This window comes from Stigmatopora argus, chromosome 12 (genome assembly GCF_051989625.1).
Source record: "Stigmatopora argus isolate UIUO_Sarg chromosome 12, RoL_Sarg_1.0, whole genome shotgun sequence".
In the NCBI taxonomy this organism is placed as follows: Eukaryota; Metazoa; Chordata; class Actinopteri; order Syngnathiformes; family Syngnathidae; genus Stigmatopora; species Stigmatopora argus.
This window is the reverse complement of record NC_135398.1, coordinates 14,149,971-14,170,743: the sequence shown is the minus strand read 5'-3', so window position 1 is coordinate 14,170,743 and position 20,773 is coordinate 14,149,971. Positions and strand designations below refer to the sequence as shown.

General features: G+C 39.1%; 1 protein-coding gene across 1 annotated transcript in view; it reads left to right on the top strand.

Moving 5' to 3' along the window:
- Positions 1-317: 317 nt before the first annotated feature.
- zswim5 (zinc finger, SWIM-type containing 5) overlaps positions 318-20,773 on the top strand; it is a 45,949-nt gene continuing 25,493 nt past the window's right edge. Inside the window, exon 1 of the mRNA XM_077615592.1 lies at positions 318-908. Within this exon, the coding sequence (XP_077471718.1) occupies positions 386-908 (523 nt within the window). The 5' untranslated portion in view covers positions 318-385. The remainder of the gene's footprint in view (positions 909-20,773) is intronic.

Sequence of the window (20,773 nt, the reverse complement as noted above, 5' to 3'; positions counted from 1 at the left end):
ATGTCCTCTATAGAGCACGAAAGGAGTTGATGCGATTGGATGCTCTGGGTAGGAGATAGTTAGGTTTACAAATGTCCTCTACAGAGGACAAATTTGAACTACTGGTAGTCAGGAGGATATACATGTAAAAAACTGTCTTAGAAACCCCAATGCATAACTTTTCAGTCTGTATGAAATATAATTAGAAACAATCTGGTGATTTTTGTAAACCTACATTATAACCTCATTGTTCTGTTTCGTTTTTTTTTATTTTGAAAGGGCAAGCAGGACGTTTTGTGTGCACTATGTAATCTCGATGTGTGTTTGTGTGTGCGTGTGTGGTCGGCTTCCGGCTGCAACTCGGCGTCCGCACGCTGTCGGTCTAGTCAGTGTTTATCGGCTCGCCATGGCGGAAGGACGAAGGGAACAGCCACCGCATCCTCTCCTGTCGCTGCCACCGGCCAGTAAGCGACCGTGCTTACGCCCGGCTCCTCGGGGTCCCGGCCCTGGACCCGGACATGGATTGATCAACACACGATATCGTTCCCCGGAGTCCCTCTTGGACTGTGCCGCGAAGGCAGTAGCGGAAAAGTGGGCCTTCGAAAGAGTAGAGGAGCGTTTTGAGCGGATCCCAGAACCAGTTCAGCGTCGTATCGTCTACTGGTCTTTCCCCCGAAACGAAAAGGAGATATGTATGTATTCTTCGTTCCAGTGCCGCGTAGCCGGCGACGAGGCTCCGTCGACGGCTACCAGTGGGTCCGGAGCCGCTGGGTCCGGACCCACAACTACGGCCGCTGGCGGAGGAACCGCTACTGTTACGGGGACGACAGTAGGAACAACCGGAGCAATGGGAACTGGAGATGCATTGCCTTTTCGCCGTGGTATCAGGTTGCTCGAGACGGGCTGTGTGGAAAATGTTTTACAAGTCGGTAAGTGAAAATATTTCCTCAACTTTAGGGCTAACTAGAGTTCTTTTTTTTCCCAGGGTCCCTAAAGAATCTTTACCGGACATGCTTGATTGAAGTTTATCATTGAAAGCACATGTGTTGTTTTGGCGATTAAAGAAAATAAAAACGCGATCGTGGGTATAAAAGTGTGTGGTTGGACGTAACAGAGCGTTCAGGTAGACATTTTTAACAAAAGTATGTGCTCGTGTCCCCGTGAGAGTGGAGATAAGGTTGCTTTGCTAACATATCCGACCAGCTGCTGTTTAAAAATTAAAGGGCTCCCTATATACTATTGTGGCTTCTTGGACGGTTTAAACTGGTTTCTCTATTCGTGGTATGTAATCTGCGCTAAACGTATGATGTCCCTGGTTTGAGGGAATTAAAAACGTTGGAAAAAGCATTTCACATGCGCTAAAGATCACTTTTTTTCAACAACCGGGGGCGCTTGGAGCCCTCGACCCGTAGACAAGTAGGGGGAGGCGCGGAGGAGGATTGACAGGCACCGATACAAAAGGACTCAACGGGGATTTATGTTTGTTTGCGACAATTCTCACTTCCAAATGTTTATTTCCTTGCTCAAACTAGCCGTTGCTTGTGGGTGGGTTAGCCGAGGAACAAAGGCTGTTATTGGGTCTCTTATTATGATTAATCCGACGTTAATCCGGGGGAAAAAATCCCCCACACGGTTGTGTTTACTCGGAGCGGACAAAGAGACGCGGGGACGCCACCGAGGTGGAAAAACCTTCTTTCTGTCGGTGGTGTTTGAGCACGGGCTTGCACTTCAGTAGTTTGGTTTTTACGCTAAAATCAGTTCGTTGCGTGCGTTTGCTCAGTCGTTTGCTGCACAAAAGGCTCCCAGTCTAAATGATCGATAAGCTTCTCGCATTTCCAGCACTGCAGAAAGGATGTTTTCAAACAAAGGGCCATTCCGCCAAGCTCCTTCTCCAGCTTCATCCTCATCAGATTCCTCACACAGTTTGGACATGATGAAAAAGAATGAGATTGAAAACTGATGAATGGCGAAATAAACAACTCTTAGTGTTGGAGGTTTTTTTTCTTCTGTCTTCTTCTTTGGCCATATGGCGTGAGAGGAACTGAAGCTTGTCTGAGGTCTCATGTTCCCTCAAGGTATCAGGGGAAACTGCAAACTGTGGCTTCTTTCGGATTGCTGTATCTTATTGCACCTTTTTTTAAATGGCCATTGATTCCACTCCATTACTATCTGAAATGTGAGACTTGTGAATATGAAAGTGAGATTTACTTTTAACTTTGTTTAGTGCCATCTGTTTTGCAAGGTTGTGAGATGTGATCCTGAAAAAAGATATGTTTATCAATGTGTTTATGTTTGGACAATTCTAGCAGGTTGATGATTGCACGTATAGGGCACCATATGCAAAGAATGTACGTAAAGGGGCTTTAACTAGCTAGAAGGGACACTTCCGCTTATCATAAACACTACCATGTGCTTAAAAGGTGCACGGATTGCTGCTCTGTGCATGTGCCTACTGTAGTAATGAAAAAAAAATGACACATAAATGCTGCTTTTAGATCTTTTTGGTGGGGTGAGGGTAATCAAAATAAGTTAGATCCTTTTAGGTGTGTAATGACATTCTTACACTTTCGGCCTTACCTCTCTCAACACCTTATATCTCAACCCCCTCTAAGGTAAGTCACAAAAGGTTGACACACATTTTTCTCTCTCTGTCAACAAATAAGATCGTGGTTCAATAGTTTCGTGAGATTAAGATAAGATTTGGCCTGCTCTTCAATTTGTGGTCCATGGGAACCACTTGATGCAAGATGATTATTGCCTAACCACACAAAAAGTACTGTATTTTCTCACATATAAGCCGTAACTTAAAAAAATGATGACTGAATCAAGGGTATGGCTTAAATGCGCACGACTCACGGCGTTGCTATACTCTTTCACCAGTAGGTGACGGCAAATTAACATTTACTATTTGTTGGTTATTTTCTGTTTTGCAGTAAGAAAACAACCATTACTGGATGAATTTCTAACTTATGATATTGACCCTAATAATGTGATTTTAATTCATACATTATCTGATTTTCCCTTCAAAGTAACACATTTGTACTCCGTATTAAAATCATGAATATGGAGGTGAAAATTGTGAATCATGGGGCGGCTTATACGCGAGAAATGGTAAAATTCAACGATTTTAGGGCAATTTTAAGGGCGTAGCTTATACGCGGGGGCATTTTATATGTGAGAAAATATGGTATATATTCAGGATTTTATTAATGACATTTGGACAACCTACAACCCTTGAATTTAAAAATTACTCTTCACAACAGTAGTATATTGGCAGGTGTGTAATTACTGATAGCTGCGTGCTTATACTTGATAATGATACATGCTTAAAAATAAGATCCTTATTTTAAGACTTACAATAAAGTAATTGGTTGTTAATTATGTTTGCCAATTTAATGCAATTAAATGCAAAAATGTGCCGGTTGGTATTTTCAAATATATTTTTTAAGGTTTTTGTTATTGCATAATATTTTGTTATCAATTTATTACTGTCTGAGATCAATGTATGCGTCTTGGAGCAAGCATCCACTAAATATAATCCCCTTTTACTACTGATAATAAAAGCTGCATTGTATGAAAGCGTGGACAGCTTGGTTAATATCCTGCTTTACCTATTACGTTCTGCACAATTACTGTATACATTTGCCAGATCTTTAATAACTGCAAAAAAACATTTGTCATCTGTTTAAAATAAGAAAAGGAGATTTTGGAGAGAAGGATAAATAATGTCCCAACAAAAACTAGTACAACGCAAAGTTTTCTTTAAGAAAAGTCCTTCTGGCACTTCGGCGTAAACAGATCATGTTTGAACATACCTATTTTTGCAACTTGGAGAATGATGTGATGGAGAAGTACTTCCAGTTGTGTACAGTCTCCGGTGCCCGCCATGCCACACACCTAATAAGCATAAATTGTCTGTCTATGTTTACCAGTAACACCGCATGATTGGAAGGATGGGCACTCATCAGCAATTTAGCTGCCCATGTGTAATAACCTACTTCTAGATCCAAGTCATAATTGGAATAATGAAGGCTAAGTGTGGTTGTGTATTTAGTTCCCTGCCATGCCACATGTATGACCAGAAGTTCCTTATCCAGCCTTATAAAGTCCTCAGAGAGCAGGACAGCGATATAAGGGGAGGGAAGAGTGGGAGGGGGTTCCTCAGCTTTGAGTCAAGCTTTAGGATTATTGGGTCATGCTTTGTTACCCAGCTGTATAAAAAACTCTTGTTCACAGAAAGGGGGGTAGTAAGAATCTGCGTGTGAATGTATGTGTGTGTCCTTTCCACGTCTCTGTCTGTAGAACGTTACATAAAGCTGTAATGGGTCCCCAATGCCTTTTGAAGCGACTGTGGCGATGACAAAGCGAAGCAGCAGAGTTGAACGGGATTAAACCATATACAAAAGTCAGTCAGGAGTTCTCCCAAGTGCTGCTGCTGCTGGCATGATTTGTATCAACTCCTTTCATAATGAAAAAAATGCAAATCACTGTCAACATGATATTGGAAAAAGGAAAATGTACACAATGCACCTAAAAAATACACATGATGTGAATCTTAATTTATGCAACTTGAATCTCAACTTACAATTCAAGTCCTTTCTCACTTAGCAAACATGTAGTGAACTTGACTAGAAGAGCCAGGACTCAGGGGTAGTGAACCTATGGCTCCAGGGCCATATGTGGCTCTTTTAATTGGTACATCTGGCTCTCCACTAGCCTGGCAGGTAAAATAGGGAAACTGCTGGTGAGAGAGCTGAGCCTCGTAAACATCAATAGAAGCATCACGTTGGTTCAGTGGCGTTGACATTACCTCTAGCACCTTTTTAATCTTTTTTTTCTTCATTAGACTGTTCTGCATACCTACTCTCATTAATTAACAACAGCGTAAAAATGTTGTCCAAAGAATTCAATGTTTCTTACTTCAACAATGGTGAAATGACTAGAAGACGCACTCATTTTCATACATTTATACTTTTAAATTCTGAATATGGCTCTCACGGAATAATATTTTAAAATGTGAATTATTTATGGCTCTTTCCATCAAAAAGGTTCCCGACCTCTGAGCTAGGTTATCAAAACACCTCAAAAACATCTTTGTTGGTTGTCTGCCATCCAGGACATGGTAATCTACAAAAGTTGAATTTGCCCAGTTCTGTGTTACCCGTGTTGCATATAGTAAATGCCTAAATCAGTAGTTCTTAACCTTGTTGGAGATACCGAACCCCACCAGTTTCATATGCGACTTCACCGAACCCTACTTCAGTGTAAAACAAATCATGATTTTTTTTCAAATTCAAGAAATATAAATTCCTCGCAGCACTGATTGGCCAAGCATGTTATCGTGTATAGACATGATGACTCAATGTGTCTTGACCTCTGCGCCAGAGGCTCCACCGAACCCCTGAGAACTGACTCACGGAACCCCTAGGGTTCAATCGAACCCTGGTTAAGATACAACTAGACTACATACAACTAGACTACATAATACTGCACACTAATATTTTCCAGATCATTGTTTCAAAAATTATCTCATGCTGGAGTTAAACTTTAGTTTCTGGTGTGAAAAATATATAGATTATAAAATAAATATTTGGTTGCTACTTTGCTAATTTTTTCTATCGTGTAGGTGGTAGGGATCGTGAATAAGATTACCGTGTATAATTGAACAAAAATTGGTTATTTGACCTAAAAATACCAATTTTGAAGGCAATACATTTAAAATATATATTGGTAGGCTATGTGTGGATGTGAGACTCAGTATGCCATTTAAGGATTTTTTCATTTAATTAACTCAATAGCTTTGATCCCCTAGTCAGAATGGATTGGATGTTTATTGCCACTGAATCATGATTATTCTCTGCCAACCCTGCCAGTTCAAATGGATTGGACCTTTATTGCTTTATACGACACTGGATGATTTAATGCGACTTTTTATGGTTATAGCGGTTTAGCAATTTAATCTTGATTTTCTTTGCCGCGCCTCATCTTGTCTAATACTTTACTACAGTGAAATTATAGTATACCTTCCTCTGTTGTCCTCTCTCAATGTTTATAGAGAAATCACCCATATGGGGCCGTGTGCGGTCGATACGTCAGTCAGGGTCTTAACAAGTTCTCCAACAAAAAACAATAAAAGTCTGGGAAATGTGGAGCTTCTTTAGCCTAATAATTACTAGGGCATTAAGTATGACTAAATAGTAATTCGTAGTTTGTATTTAGGGAATTTGAGCAACGATTTAAATGGTAATTATCACTTACCTTCCGGGCGACCAAAAGACCGGCGACCAAAAGACCGGCGACCAAAAGACCGGCGACCAATCAACCGTGTACCATATGGGGCGGCCTGGCGGATGAGCGGTTAGGGCGTCAGCCTCACAGTGCGGGACCTGGGTTCAAATCCAGGTCGATCCACCTGTGTGGAGTTTGCATGTTCTCCCCGGGCCTGCGTGGGTTTCCTCCGGGTACTTCAGTTTCCTCCCACATTCAAAAGACATGCATGTTAGGCAGATTCGACACTCTAAATTGCTCCTCGGTATTAGTGTGAGCGTGAATGGTTGTTTATTTTTTCGGAAATTGCGATTGGCTGGTCACCAATTCAGAGTGTCCCCCGCTTCTGGCTCAAAGTCAGCTGAGATAGGCTCCAGCGCCTCCGCGACACTAGTGAGGATAAAGCGGTTCAGAAAATGAGATGAGAGATCACCCACATGCATGCAAGGAATGCATACTCCCCAACAGTCCCCCCAGCACCCCAACAGTCCCCCCAGCACGCACACACACACTGCATGTGCCCTGCCAATTTTGCAGGCCATTGTTTTTGGCACGTGGCCACTATATGCCTTAGTTACATGCATGCACATGCACACTCACCTACACACACACACACACACACTCCCTCGCCTGACTTCTGGCTTGGCAGACAGCTCCTGCTGAGTAAGGCGGCCAGTGCACTCTCTCTTCCCCTTTTTTCCTCTTATTGCTACTCTTTTGTCCTGGTATTTTTTGTTTTTTCTTACCTGGATGTACATACATGCATCTCGTTTTCTGTTTTTAGAGTGAAAAAGTTTTAGAAAATCTTTTTTTCCAGCCAGAACACATAACACTAGGCATTGTCTTATCAGGTTCATCAAATGGTTCTACTGCCTGCTATTGCAGGGATGATACGCTACACTGCGTTCTGCTGTCTGTGAAGAATAAACTGATATTATTAGTCACATCATTTGTTCACATGCTTGCCGGACTGATTCAACAATTGAAGGTACGGATTTGAGGTGTGGCTTTGGGGATTGTGCAGCGATGATGTCTCAAACTAGAAAAAAAGTTTTAAAATTTCCCAATCACTTGGTACATCAATCTACCAAATACTACTCAAATGATGCCTATAGGATATGGGCATTCAATGCAGTTGTGGCGGCAAGCTAACTGGAAACACACATGCATCATCGAAGTAATATACAGTCGTACGTCTACTTACAAAATCAATTGGTTCCAGAACTTTTTTCGTAACTCTCTTTTTTTTAAAATTTAAATTTTGTATTTGGTTCCATGGTCCTCAAAAAACTCCCCACTAAACCATTTAAAAATGATCAAAGTGTCCAACCTTTTTATGAAAAATGTGAGAAACAGATAAAAATGAAAGAAAATAATAGGAAAATTAATTATTACTGTATTCAAATGAATAACAAGCATGCAAAAACGTTCCAATCGTGCAGTAGTAGTACAGTACATAAACACACATCTAAACGACAAATTATGAATTTATCATTTTCTTGTTCACTGGATGAAAGAAAGGACAAATTGCACTGCTGCAAGTTTTCACTAAGATCTGATGAAAAAACATGTTTTTAATGTTGAGTGGTGTACTTTTCTTTATACCTGTGAAGAAAGGCTGTCATTGTCTGTGCACATAAATTGTGTCTTATTGTTATGCCAAAGACAAGCAGGCCTTATCTGTGCCAAGTGGTGCCAACCCAGTTGGCTGTCACACACTTTTGTTATGCGTTGTTCTCTGTATTCAGCCCACATCACTTATTGTGAAGAGGCTTTTACTTACAGTACTTTTCCCACGTGTTTAAGTGTGTTTTATGCTACTGAGTCCTGACATTGATTCAAGCAGAACAATTAAAATGTGACAGACTGTGTTAACACATTTTTCACACTGGTCCAAAATGTGTTTATTTTATTTTATTTTATTAGATTTAATAATGATGCAGTTATTTTATCGGGTTCGCAAGTGACAAGTCATATGAAATATTGTTGATTGGTTTTAAACATATAAATTCAGTGACATTTATAGGTTTGCTGAAAAAGCCACTTCTGCTTATTTAACAGTGGGAGTCGCTCCTCACAACTGTGTATTGAAATGCTTTATTTTGTTAAGTGGAAAGGACACTGGGACTAGTGACAGTAGTCACCACTAGTCAAAATGTTTGCGATCAGTTTGGCTTTCATTCGTCAGAACTTTGGGAAATGGCTGTTTAGGGAATCTACATGCCTCTGTCACTTTTAGGCACGTCACTTTAGTTGCGGTTTCCACTTACGGGATATCAGGCAGCCAATATGTGCATCGCCACACCATGTTTCATTTACCCTTGGGCACATTGCAAATATTGCAGTCATTGCATAAAATTGAATTGGGAAGAGACTCCAGCACACAGCTACTCCAATCAGGATAACAGGGCTCCTGTGGGTGGTGCTGCCAGATTTGGTTGGCCATTATCCAAAAACTGAGAGCAGTAGAGAAATGCATTGGGTGGTGGGCGCATGATAAACTATGGGATACATTCAGAAAGAACTATTTTGTGTTTTGGCAGTTGAACTTGTATGTCTGCTACACCCTTTAAGTTCCTCTTTTCTGTAATTTTGTTATAGGTTTTACATTACTTAAATTTGTAATTGCACTGCATCATATATAAGACTGTTGCGCTTGGTCAGCTGGTTAATGAAAATGAGCACAGTAATTTTTCCAGCTGCGATTTATTGTCATGAACGTGCGTGTTAAAACTTCCTTGTTTCGTGCCAGACAATATACAGTGGGGAAAAGTCACTGTGTGTTTATTGGCACCTGGGTATGTTTTTTTGCTTCTTTTTTTTTTGGGGGGGGGGTGTTTTTTTTTTTAGCAGAGAGAGCTATGCCATGAAATCATGCCTTTTCCTTCAGGAATTTGAATTCTGGTTTGGTTCATTTATTAAAGGAGTTTTGACACTGTTCTTTGCACAAATATATTGTTGAGTGGTTTGGGAGCTGGGTTTTGTCCACAGCCATGACAAAGGTCCTTTTGTTAACATGTTAAATCGTGAAGGCTTAAACACATCCAGCCTCTGCAGAGAGGCATAAGGGACTCCACTAACATCGGTGTGACAAACTGTAAATTAATATATTGTTGTAATTATTGATCAGAATTTTTTTGTAATTATAATTAAATATTTTTAGAATTATTTTTCAATGACATCAGCCTCATTGCTTATATACTTAAAAAGTAAGCAATTACTTCTTCATTCTAGCTGTTATCCATACAGTTAAGTTAAGGCTGAAATTATCACTTATTTGGGCTTTTTGCTGGGAAAGCGCACTTTGTGGAGAAGCACTACCAATTTCGTCATACGCAGCTGGGTATGATGACAATTAGGCTTTCATCGAGTCAATGATGGTGACAAAGCCTATGTCTGATTATTATTAATTACTAAGTACTTTAATTTACATAAACAACTTTAAAAAGAGAATTAATATTTCTTTGACACGATGCATATTGCATGATAAAAAGCACTAATTCAATGTTGAATACTTATCCATGTTGACTACTACTTATTTATGTTGACTACTTATTTATTATATATTTTTGTTTGATGGCTGTTATTTGTGCACTTCGTGGTAAAGCTTTAAATGTCAATGTACTTTTGTAATGACTATAAAAGACAAAAAAGGCTTGCTTTTTATAGTTCTAAACCTTCTGTTCTATATATTATGTTATGCACAGAAGGCAATACATTTATCATTCCATACATGGAAATATGCATTGCGTCTTATCAAGCCATGTACTAGGGTAGTAATAAGGAGACAGAAACGCAATTAACTCACGACTGTTAACCAACCTGTCTTTCTATGGCTCCTATTGTTTAGTAAGTATATGTGAGTGTTCTTGTGTGAAAGTTGACATTTTCAGTAGACTGTCTTTTTGTGGAAATGTATGCCTTTGTTTGTTTAGCACTTGCAATCCAGTATTACTGGCTCTCCATAATGTCCATTGTACAGCCAACTGTGAGTGACAGTTAACTTCATTTGACCATTCCTTGTTTGTGTGTCAGTATCTGACAATAGGATACTTTGTAATGTTTTAACTACATGGAAATGTTGGATGGAAGGCGTTGTGTTACATACAGTGGCTAATAAGTATTTAGTCAATCACCAATTGTGCAAGTTCTCCTACTTGAAAAGATTAGAGAGGCCTGTAATTGTTATTAATTGGTAAACCTCAACCATGAGAGACAGAATGTGGCAAAATAACAGAAAATCACATTGTTTGATTTCTAAAGAATTTATTTCTAAATTAGAGTGGAAATTATGTATTTGCTCACCTACAAACAAGCAAGATTTCTGGCTGTCAAACAGGTCTAACTTCTAACGAGGTCTTACGAGGTCTCCACTCGTTACCTGTATTAATAGCATCTGTTTTAACTCATTATCGGTATAAAAGACACCTGTCCTCAACCTCAGTCTCTCACACTCCAAACTCCACTATGGCCAAGACCACAGAGCTGTCGAAAGACACCAGAGACGAAATTGTAGACCTGCACCAGGCTGGGAAGACTGAATCTGCAATAGGTAAAATGCTTGGTGTAAAGAAATCAACCGTGAGAGCAATTATTGGAAAATGGAAGACATACAAGACCATTGATAATCTCCCTCGATCTGGGGCTCCATGCAAGATCTAACCCCGTGGCGATAACAAGAACGGTGAGCAGAAATCCCAGAACCACACGACAAAGGCTACTATCAGTAACACAATGCGCCGCCAGGGACTCAAATCCTGCACTGCCAGGCGTGTCCCCCTGCTGAAGCCAGTACACATCCACGCCTGTCTGCGGTTCGGTAGAGAGCATTTGGATGATCCAGAAGAGGACTGGTAGAATGTGTTATGATCAGATGAAACTAAAATAGAACTTTTTGGCAGAAACACAGGTTCTCGTGTATGGAAGAGAAAGAATACTGAATTGCATCCGAAGAACACCATACTCACTGTGAAGCATAGGGGTGGAAACATCATGCTTTGGGGCTGTTTTTCTGCAAAGGGACCATGACGACTGACCTGTGTAAAGGAAAGAATGAATGAGGCCATGTATCGAGAGATTTTGAGTGAAAATCTCCTTCCATCAGCAATGACATTGCAGATGAGAAGTGGCTGGTTCTTTCAGCATGACAATGATCCCAAACACAGCCAGGGCAACAAAAGAGTGGCTTCGTAAGAAGCATTTCAAGGTCTTGGAGTGGCCTAGCCAGTCTCCAGATCTCAACCCCATAGAAAATCTGTGGAGGGAGTTGAAAGTCTGTGTTGCCCAATGACAGCCCCAAAACATCACTGCTCTAGAGGAGATCTGCATGGAGGAATGGGCCAAAATACCAGCAACAGCGTGTGAAAAGCTTGTGAAGTGTTACAGAAAACGTTTGGCCTTCGTTATTGCCAACAAAGGGTACATAACAAAGTATTGAGATTAACTTTTGGTATTGACCAAATACTTATTTTCCACCATGATTTGCAAATAATTTTCACCCCCCCCCCCCCCCCCCCCCCCCCCCCCCCCCCACATTCTGTCTCATGGTTGAGGTTTACCCATGTTGACAATTAGAGGCCTCTCTAATCTTTTCAAGTAGGATAACCTGCACAATTGGTGGTTGACTAAATAATTTTTTGCCCCACTGTATATCTAAATTGCTATTAATTCTATTAATTCCCTGGAGAACCTACATTTTTATGAGTAGTAGCCATTCCTTGGGTTGTCCTGTTATAAAGTAAAAAGTGATGCTTGCTGTCTTACATATATAAGTACAAATTTAATTCTGTTATATTGTATGAACACCACTCATGATACTTATGACATTGATTTATTGGCTGAAATGATGAAATGGCCAACAATCGTCTTACATGGTACAATAAATTATGCTTGCCTTCATTTCTGTCTGTCTCCAGTTTTAGCAAAACTTGTTATAAGTGAATTTATTTGCTGCCCCGAGTCGTAGTATTTTATAGAGGCTCTGTGATATTCCCCCCAGAGTTAGGAGAAAGGATGTAGTGTTTTTCTTTCTTAAACCGTCTTTGACATGATTGTTCTAAATCATCCACAATAAAGACCACAACTACACTTGTCCCATGAGTGGTCATCGCAGCAAATCAACTTTTTCCATTCCACCCTGTCCTTTGCACCCTCCTCTATGACAGCAGCCACTTTCATGTCCTCTTTCACTATATCCATGTATCTTCTCCTAGGCTTACCTATAGCCCTGTTCCCTGGCAGTTCCACCCTCAACGTCTTTATTACTATCAAGAAGACATGACTCCTAATCACTTATGTTATTCTTCCATATACTTGAGGTAGTAACAATTATGTAATCATTGTAGCCATACGGAAATAGCATGCATTTAATGTAATTTCTAAATGTTCAATCTTTAATTAATGGACAAAATAATAAACAAAGTGAACTAGACATACTAGTATGTGAAAGTATTTATCGTCCTTTGCGATAAAGCATATTGCACATTACAACACCGCAATATTTTTCGGGGTAAATTCCATTTCGTAATTTATACATAATTGTAATAAAATATAATATGGACCTGTTTTTTCCTTTGCCTTCATTGTTACCTCTCCAAGGACCCATATCTATTTGTAATGCATAGTCTTTCAGGAGCTGCTATCTGCAAATTTGCTCCACTTGGCCTTCTGGCTGATGCCTGTCTGCCAATTGCCTTTCTTCCATTGAGATCCAACAATGGCAGGCAAGACTCCAGCCTTGACGACTCCAACCTGGATGTTAGTGGAGGTTTTTGGGGTGCAAGATATGAAAGGGCTGTGGGGGCAGCAAATAATGCAATCAAGCCAAGAAAAAGCAGGTCAGATCCAGATTAAACCTTAATGCAATGCTTGTGGATGTTGGTCTGCCTCATCAGCAAGATTGTTTTACTCCTATGTGTGCCCTAAAGCAGAGAGAGAGAGAGAGCAGCAAGAAGGAAGACAAAGCTGAAAATTAAAGATGGTCCACTAGTAACATAGGAGTGTGACTTAGAGCTCCAGTGTCTGAGCTTCTTTAAGTTTAACAATCCTGCAGGGTATGTTAGTTGGAAGTGAGTCCTCCTAATCTGGGAAGATTGGCATCATAATGCATGCAAGCAGATTAGTTAGTGCATGTTTTCTTTGTTGCACGTTTTAACATTGCATGCTTCTATAAAACACAATCAAATCCCCCTCAATTTTAGTTTTAGGACCATCCTCTTACCGTGGCTAGGCCTAATAATAGCTTGATGAAGTCAACCAGAAGTCCCCCACCCCCTACGTTTGTGTGAGAGAGGGCATGTGTAGATTTTCAGGTTATGTATTGGCTTGTAAAATCCTTTTATTAAATATTATTTTAAAAATTATTAATTTCATCCATGATTGTGCAAAGCTAGCCCTGATCAGATTTGAAGGGGCGGAGTCTAAGCAGGTGGTGGACAGATTCCTAATCAATTTGCGGATGCCCACATCGCATCCGTATGTATTTTTTTTCTATTGGACGAGAAAAAGTAAAGAAAAACAAACAAATGCATTTGAACCAAGTACATTCGCAGAGTACAACTTCAAACGCATTCTGCAAGCTTTAATGCTATGTTAGCATTCCTGTTTGGTGTCAAGAGAAAGCTTTTGCTGCTGCTATGGAAGAACTGAAAGGCTAAAAATTAATATCCAGAGTTTGCTATGACATGGCTCTCAGTTCCGAGCCCCAAAAAATGTAGCTACTTCTTATGACACAATGCACTTTAGTTTACATATTAAATGTTCAGATATTAAGATGTAAAAGATTTGAATGAGGCAAAATAACAGGCTTTTTCTCTCAAATATATTATATAGTGGGGTCTTCTTCTTTCCTTCGACCAAAAAGTCTCCATCTGATTTGTGATTCCGCTACATAAAAATAATTTAAAAGCTGTCAATTTGTTGATTTGGAAAATGTACATACTATGCTATAACACGCCGATATTCAGGCTTAACGTTGGGTCATCTTAGCCAATGTAGCTAAACAGTCTAAAAATTTTCTAGCCACTGTTAAGTGTATTTGGTCGCAATATTATGTATTTATTCAAATGCTGGATATGTGACAATCCGCCCACAAACGCTCTGCCCACTGGGCTGTCTCAAACAGAGGCATAATTTTAATGACGTCACACCACACCAACAAGCAATCAGGACATGTAACATTATAGTATATAAAGCCTGATTTTCTTTTTGAGACGTGCATATACACATATATGCATATATATGTATATATATATATATACATACATATGTATGTATGTGTGTGTTTGTGTATGTGTTTGTGCATGTGTTTGTGTATGTGTATATGTATATGTATATGTATATATATATATATATATATATATATATATATATATATATATATATATATATATATATATATATATATATATATATATATATATATATATATATATATATATATATATATATATATAAAATAGCATACCTGTCAACCTCTGCCGATAACTGCCCTTATAAATGATTATGATTCCCCTTACAACCCCCCCAAAAAACCATACAAACACCATACGACTCGTACGGTGTTTGTAAGGTTTTGGTTTTTTTTTTAAGGGGAATCATAATCATTTATAAGGGCAGTTATTGGCAGAGGTTGACAGGTATGATATATATATATATATATATATATATATATATATATATATATAAATAAATATATATATACATATATATATATATATATATATATATAAATAAATATATATATATATATATATATATATATATATATATATATATATATACATTTTTTTCTTTTTTCTTCTTCAGCAACTAAAGAGTTTGTATTTCCCTCTTCTGTGAATTAACACACATGTTCTTTAATTCTTACTCACATGCCATGTTCTCTGTTGGGCCTGTTTTGCCTCTTTGTGTGCATCAAATGAGATAAAACACTTTGCATTTGCAAATACAGTACGTGTGCCTGGGTTTGAAGAACACACTTGCTTCTCAGACACACGCACACACACATGCTAACTAAACATGTATTGTGATCCCAGTCGTCGTCCTTCCCAAGTCGCTGGTTGTATGCATATAGCAGATGGCTTGTGTTATACGTTGCATGCTGCCCTGTTAAACAAACAAAAAAGCACACCACGGTCTGTTTAGGAAAAGGGCAAAAGTGAGACGTGCAGAGCGACAACAAAAGAACAGCAGAGGGATAATCTGACACGGCAAACAGACAGGAAAATTCATGTGCAAAATTGTCCGCATTCAGGATGAAAATTTCTCACTACCTCAACATTTGGGAATGATTCACAGGCCTACAATTTGGTTTGATTACCAATTGTGTATGAATGCAGCAATGAGCTTCATTCTTATTATTTTAAACGGGCAAACGATTACATTACAAGGTAAAATAAATCTATTTACTGCACAGCTTTCCCTCCCTAGGGTCATTGCTGTGCAAGAACCTTCCAGCTAAATTTTGTGTTAAGAAGCACCATGTATACCCTGAACTTGATGCAGTTTATTTGTATGGCACATTTTAAAAAAATCAACTGTTTCAATAAGTGGCCAGTGTTTTTTCAGGACCAATACCAATTATTGGTATAATTGGAAGTTAGAGGCTGATAACCTAGACTTGGACCCAATATTTATTTGCAGTAAAATCGTTTTAAAAAATGGTGTAAAAAAATAATAATGCAAACCCTGATTTTGATAGAAATGTATAAAATCACACGGATGAATGGATGGATGGATATACACAGTGGTACCTCTACTTACAAAATTAATTCGTTCCAGAACTTTTTTTGTAACTAGAACATTTCGTATGTAGAGGTGTACTTTATATGTAAATTCTCTAATTTGTTCCACAGTCCTCACACAACTACCAACTAAACCCTTTAAAATTGGTCAAAGTGTCCGAATTTTGTATGAAAGATGTGAGGAAACACACAAAAATGAAAGAAAATGATAAGGAAATTATTTATTAATGTCTTAAAATAAGTAAAGCATATGAAAATGTACCCTGCACCGCTGAAATAGTTCCCTCCGTCGCCGTTATTATGGGAGACGTATACCTTTTTTTGTCCGCCAGATAACAGCCAGAGCCCGTTCTACCAGGACCGAAAGCCGTCCATTTTGTAGTACATTTTAGAATTTTACCTGTGCCCTGTGTGTGTGTGTGTAAAAATGTGTGCCATGTTGCGTTTGTATGGTTTTTAATCACTTAATAAGGGAAATTGCAATCATTAATAAGGGAAGCATTTAGTCGAGGTGGACAGGTATGTAAGAGAAAATCTTGAAACATGGATAGTGGTTGTTGTGAAATAGCCAATTGAATTGAATTGAATTCTTTTATTGGCATTATATGAGATAGAATGAGAGCGATGAAATGAGAGCCCAGTAGAGGGTAACGATGTTCTAAAGTTGAGAATCAATGCATCTGCGACAATATTTTCAAAATAAAATAACGGATAAGGAAATGCATTTACTTTTTGGGGGATTTCGTAACTTGGATCTTTTTTTGTATCCTGAATCACTCATTTGCATATAAAAAAAATCGTAACCCGGAAATGTCGTACTTGGAGGCATTCGTAAGTAGAGGTATGACTACTAAAGAAATGACAGAGTCAAAATGATCGACTTATTCTTCGACTGTTTGCTGTTGGTCGTGAAGATCAACTCATCATGGAGGTTAAATTTGCTCGTTATGCTTGCATGGGCTTTCTTTGGGTACTCACACATCCCTAAACAGTCAGTCTATGTACAGATCTCTGTTTATCTAATCTATAAGGCTCCATTCTGGGTGCAGGTTTATGATTTTGTTGTTAAACCACACTTTGCATTATCTAAACATAATGATTCTAAATTGACGTGCATGCATAGATCAATAACAAGACACCTCACAGACATGCAGTGAGAAAAAATGGCCTGCGTGCACAGAAGATGAATAAAGAAGGACATCACAACCCGCTTACGCATTGTGGGAGTATCTCTTCGCTGAGTGGAGTCTTTCATTACTCTGAGCCTAGCTTTTTAGGTTCCTTTTTTCCTCCGGCATTTGTCCTCTCAACAATCTCTTGTGAAATACTTAAAAACATAAACTTGGGACTCTAGGATCCCTCAAGTCACTGTCATTTACCAGATAAGCCAGGTTGAGAGATTTAACTTGACAGAAAAAATAGGCATGGGTTCAGTTGGATTTTATCCGATAGTAGTACTTAATACTTTGTTATTGGTTCTTGAACCAGGAATGTGCCCTAAGGCAAAATGGCGACCAGTCTAAGGTGTAGCCTGCCTTCTGCACGAAGTCCGCTGGGACAGGGTCCAGCAACCCCTGCCACCCTTGCGAGGATGGCCGGTACGGAAGATGACTTAATGAACCAGGAATAGCTCATTTCTGAACCGCTTTATCGTCATTAGGGTCGTGGGGGGTGCTGGAGCCTATCCAGGCGTAAGAAGATGGACAACCATGCACACTCACACCCATACCTAGGAGCAATTTAGTGTCCAATCAACCTACCATGCGTTTTTGGAATGTGGGAGGAAACCGGAGTACCCGGAGGAAACCCACGCAGGCCCGGGGAGAACATCCAAATTCCACACAGGTGGAGCAACTTGGATTTGAATCCAGGACCCCAGGCCAACTCGCCACACCAGGCCGCTCTAAACCAGGAATATATATTTTTTTAATTACTCATAGTTTGTCAAAAATAATGTAAAATAATTTCTAAAAACTGAATTAGTTACCCTTTTAGTGTTTGTGTGTACTTGTGCTTGTCGGTGGGCCTCACCACTCTATGTAAATTCTCAAAGTATAATGCATTTTTATTCATATATATTAATTGTCCTAACTTTAATAAGGAATGCAGTGTAGCACATTGTACAAAATGGCAGGATGTGATATATTGATGGTTGTGCGGGTTAATTCTCAGTCACGAGTTGAGTGATGGGAGTATTACGCACTGCACAATTGTATGCGGACAAAAATGTGGCCTTACTACATTTTATTTGGCCTTGAGATAATAGGATTTACCCTTACTGTAGAGGAGAGCTTTTGGCACTCACTCACAGATAATCACTAATTCTTCATCTTAAATTTATTTTACCATTCTGCACAATGCTTGTGTGTGTGCGCGCCTGTGTGTGGGGGTGTGAGTATGACCACATGTGCTCTTAGGACAGTACACCTTTTCAAAACATGTATTCTTATAAAAGAGGAAAGGCATCTTCATCTGTTGCCAGACTAACCGTCATTGCTGTGACATGCACTCTTACAATAGGTTGAATTGACCAAGTTATTCCTTTGACAGTTGAATGTTCACCCATATGGAATTGAATTGCTTTGTCTTCCTGATTTTATGGCTTCCTTTAAAATTACACAGTTAAAATGCTTGATTGAATTTTAAATGCACTTATGCAAATACAATACCTCCTCTCTACCTCACATGTATAAATAAACAAAAATAAAAATAAAGCTCTATGTAAATGTTTGTGTTTAAATGGGCCACATTTGTTTTTTTATGTTGTCTTTTGTTGTTTTTTCTTCAACAAACGAGCTACAAAGGAAAGGGTTTAAGGAAACAGACAGAAGGAATAAGCATGGGTAATATATCACATAAGCTTTTAAAATAGATGATAAAACACTATGTAGCATTATAAAGTGGTCACAACTTCATTTCCTGAGAAGGACACACTTTATGGAAGGGAAACATTAGCCAGTAGTATGTTAGGGCAAGGTAAGTTAACAAGCCGTTTTATTAATTTACAGTAAGGAAGCCGTATTAATAATTTCAGGGACAGTGGTCACTACAGTGAGAGCTCGATGATGATTTCTGATCACTATTAGAGTTATTGAAACACGAGAGAAAACAATCCTGACAGAGATTGTTATAATTCGTACACAAAAGGGTTAAGACTAATCACTTCTCACAGAATGTGTGCGTTAATATTGTAATACACTGTCACATCGTTATTCCACGCACAATCAGCTAGATCCATATGTGCTAATGATGCCTACTTGTACGTGGAAGGAGTTTTACATGCTTGCCAGCCGTGTAGTGTGTGGAAATGATGCTTCACATGTAATGTGTGAGGGAACAGACCCTATACCCGCTATTCAAGATGGCCTCCTGGACCGACCGGCCCATACTGAGAAGGCAAAAAATGTACAACTCCATGCACAAGGACACAAACCTGTCCCCCCAAGGAGCCCGTACAGTAAATCCAATCTACAGGACAGAGTACATGCAAGTGTCCCATTGCACTTGCACAGGAATCTAGGAAAAGACTTATAACTTGTACTAGGGATGTCCCGTTACTGACTTTTTGACTACAAATCCAATCTGATTTTTCTCAAGATATGTTTTGACGATACCAATCCGACACCCCTATTTTTAGACCATTAAAAATAATGCAAAATATAATGTAACCAGTAAATGTTAAATCCAATTGTTTGTCTTAAAGTCAAGAAATGCTCTCTTTGCAAATATTACACAATGCTCAGTTGTAATGATTCGTTTTTAAAGAGACGTAAACATAGATTTATTTGCCGATTGGATCCAATCTTGTGACCCAATCTGATACTGTCCAGTAATAAAAAAAATAGTGGCATCAGGTTGCGTTCCGTTACAGCTAATGTTCTACTGAAGGAAGAAAACAAACTAACGAAAAAGTTTAATCTAATATTGTCATTTTGACTGTTAGTTTTTCCTGACTTCTGCTCAATGACCCGAGCAATTTGTTGCTGATGCAGCTTTTGCAGAATTCCACCTGCTATACTAGAGCGGTACTTATTTATTTATTTTTTGACACAGATAAGCATTTCATTAACTTCCTGTAAACCACCAAAACCCCACACTATATGTTGATCCTGTGTCCCCCCATTTAACTCTTGCAACAGAATAGAGAAAATCAAGTAATCAATTCAGAGAAAACATGACAAATGAGTCTGTGCAGTTAGTGTGTGCTTGGGTGTGTGCCTGTGTGTTAGGATAGAGGCTGCTGGGAAATCACAAATGAAACAATCCTGTTATCGCATCAGCAAACACTGCAAAGAGAAGGGATGGATGACTGAATGATGGATAGATGCGTAGATGGATAGGCAGAGGGAGGAGATGATTTAGTGTGGCCAATGTGTATTTGTGCATATGCACGTCTGTTGTGCTCAGATAGATGGCTGATTGAATACAGGGCCATGTGGGTGTTTGTGTTAGTGCGGGCGTGCAAAGGGGTGCGGTGTTAACCTTGGAGCTGTCAGAACAGATGGGAGATGGGAAGGGCTGCAGGGGATATGTTTGCTGCTGGAGGGGGATGGAAAGCAGGGCAGGGTTGCAAAGGAGCTGTGAAAAGAGGAAGAATTGATGACAGCGTTTGTGTGTCTGCTCGACATATTGGTCACATCAAAGTTTAGTGACGAATGTATACAAAAAATATTAAACATTAATATGTGTTGTATTCCTGAAGATAACATTCATCTTGTATTGATTGTTTCATTTTAAAGGGAGGTTTGTCATGCAGGGCAGCATCGTCTCTCTTTTGGGAAATG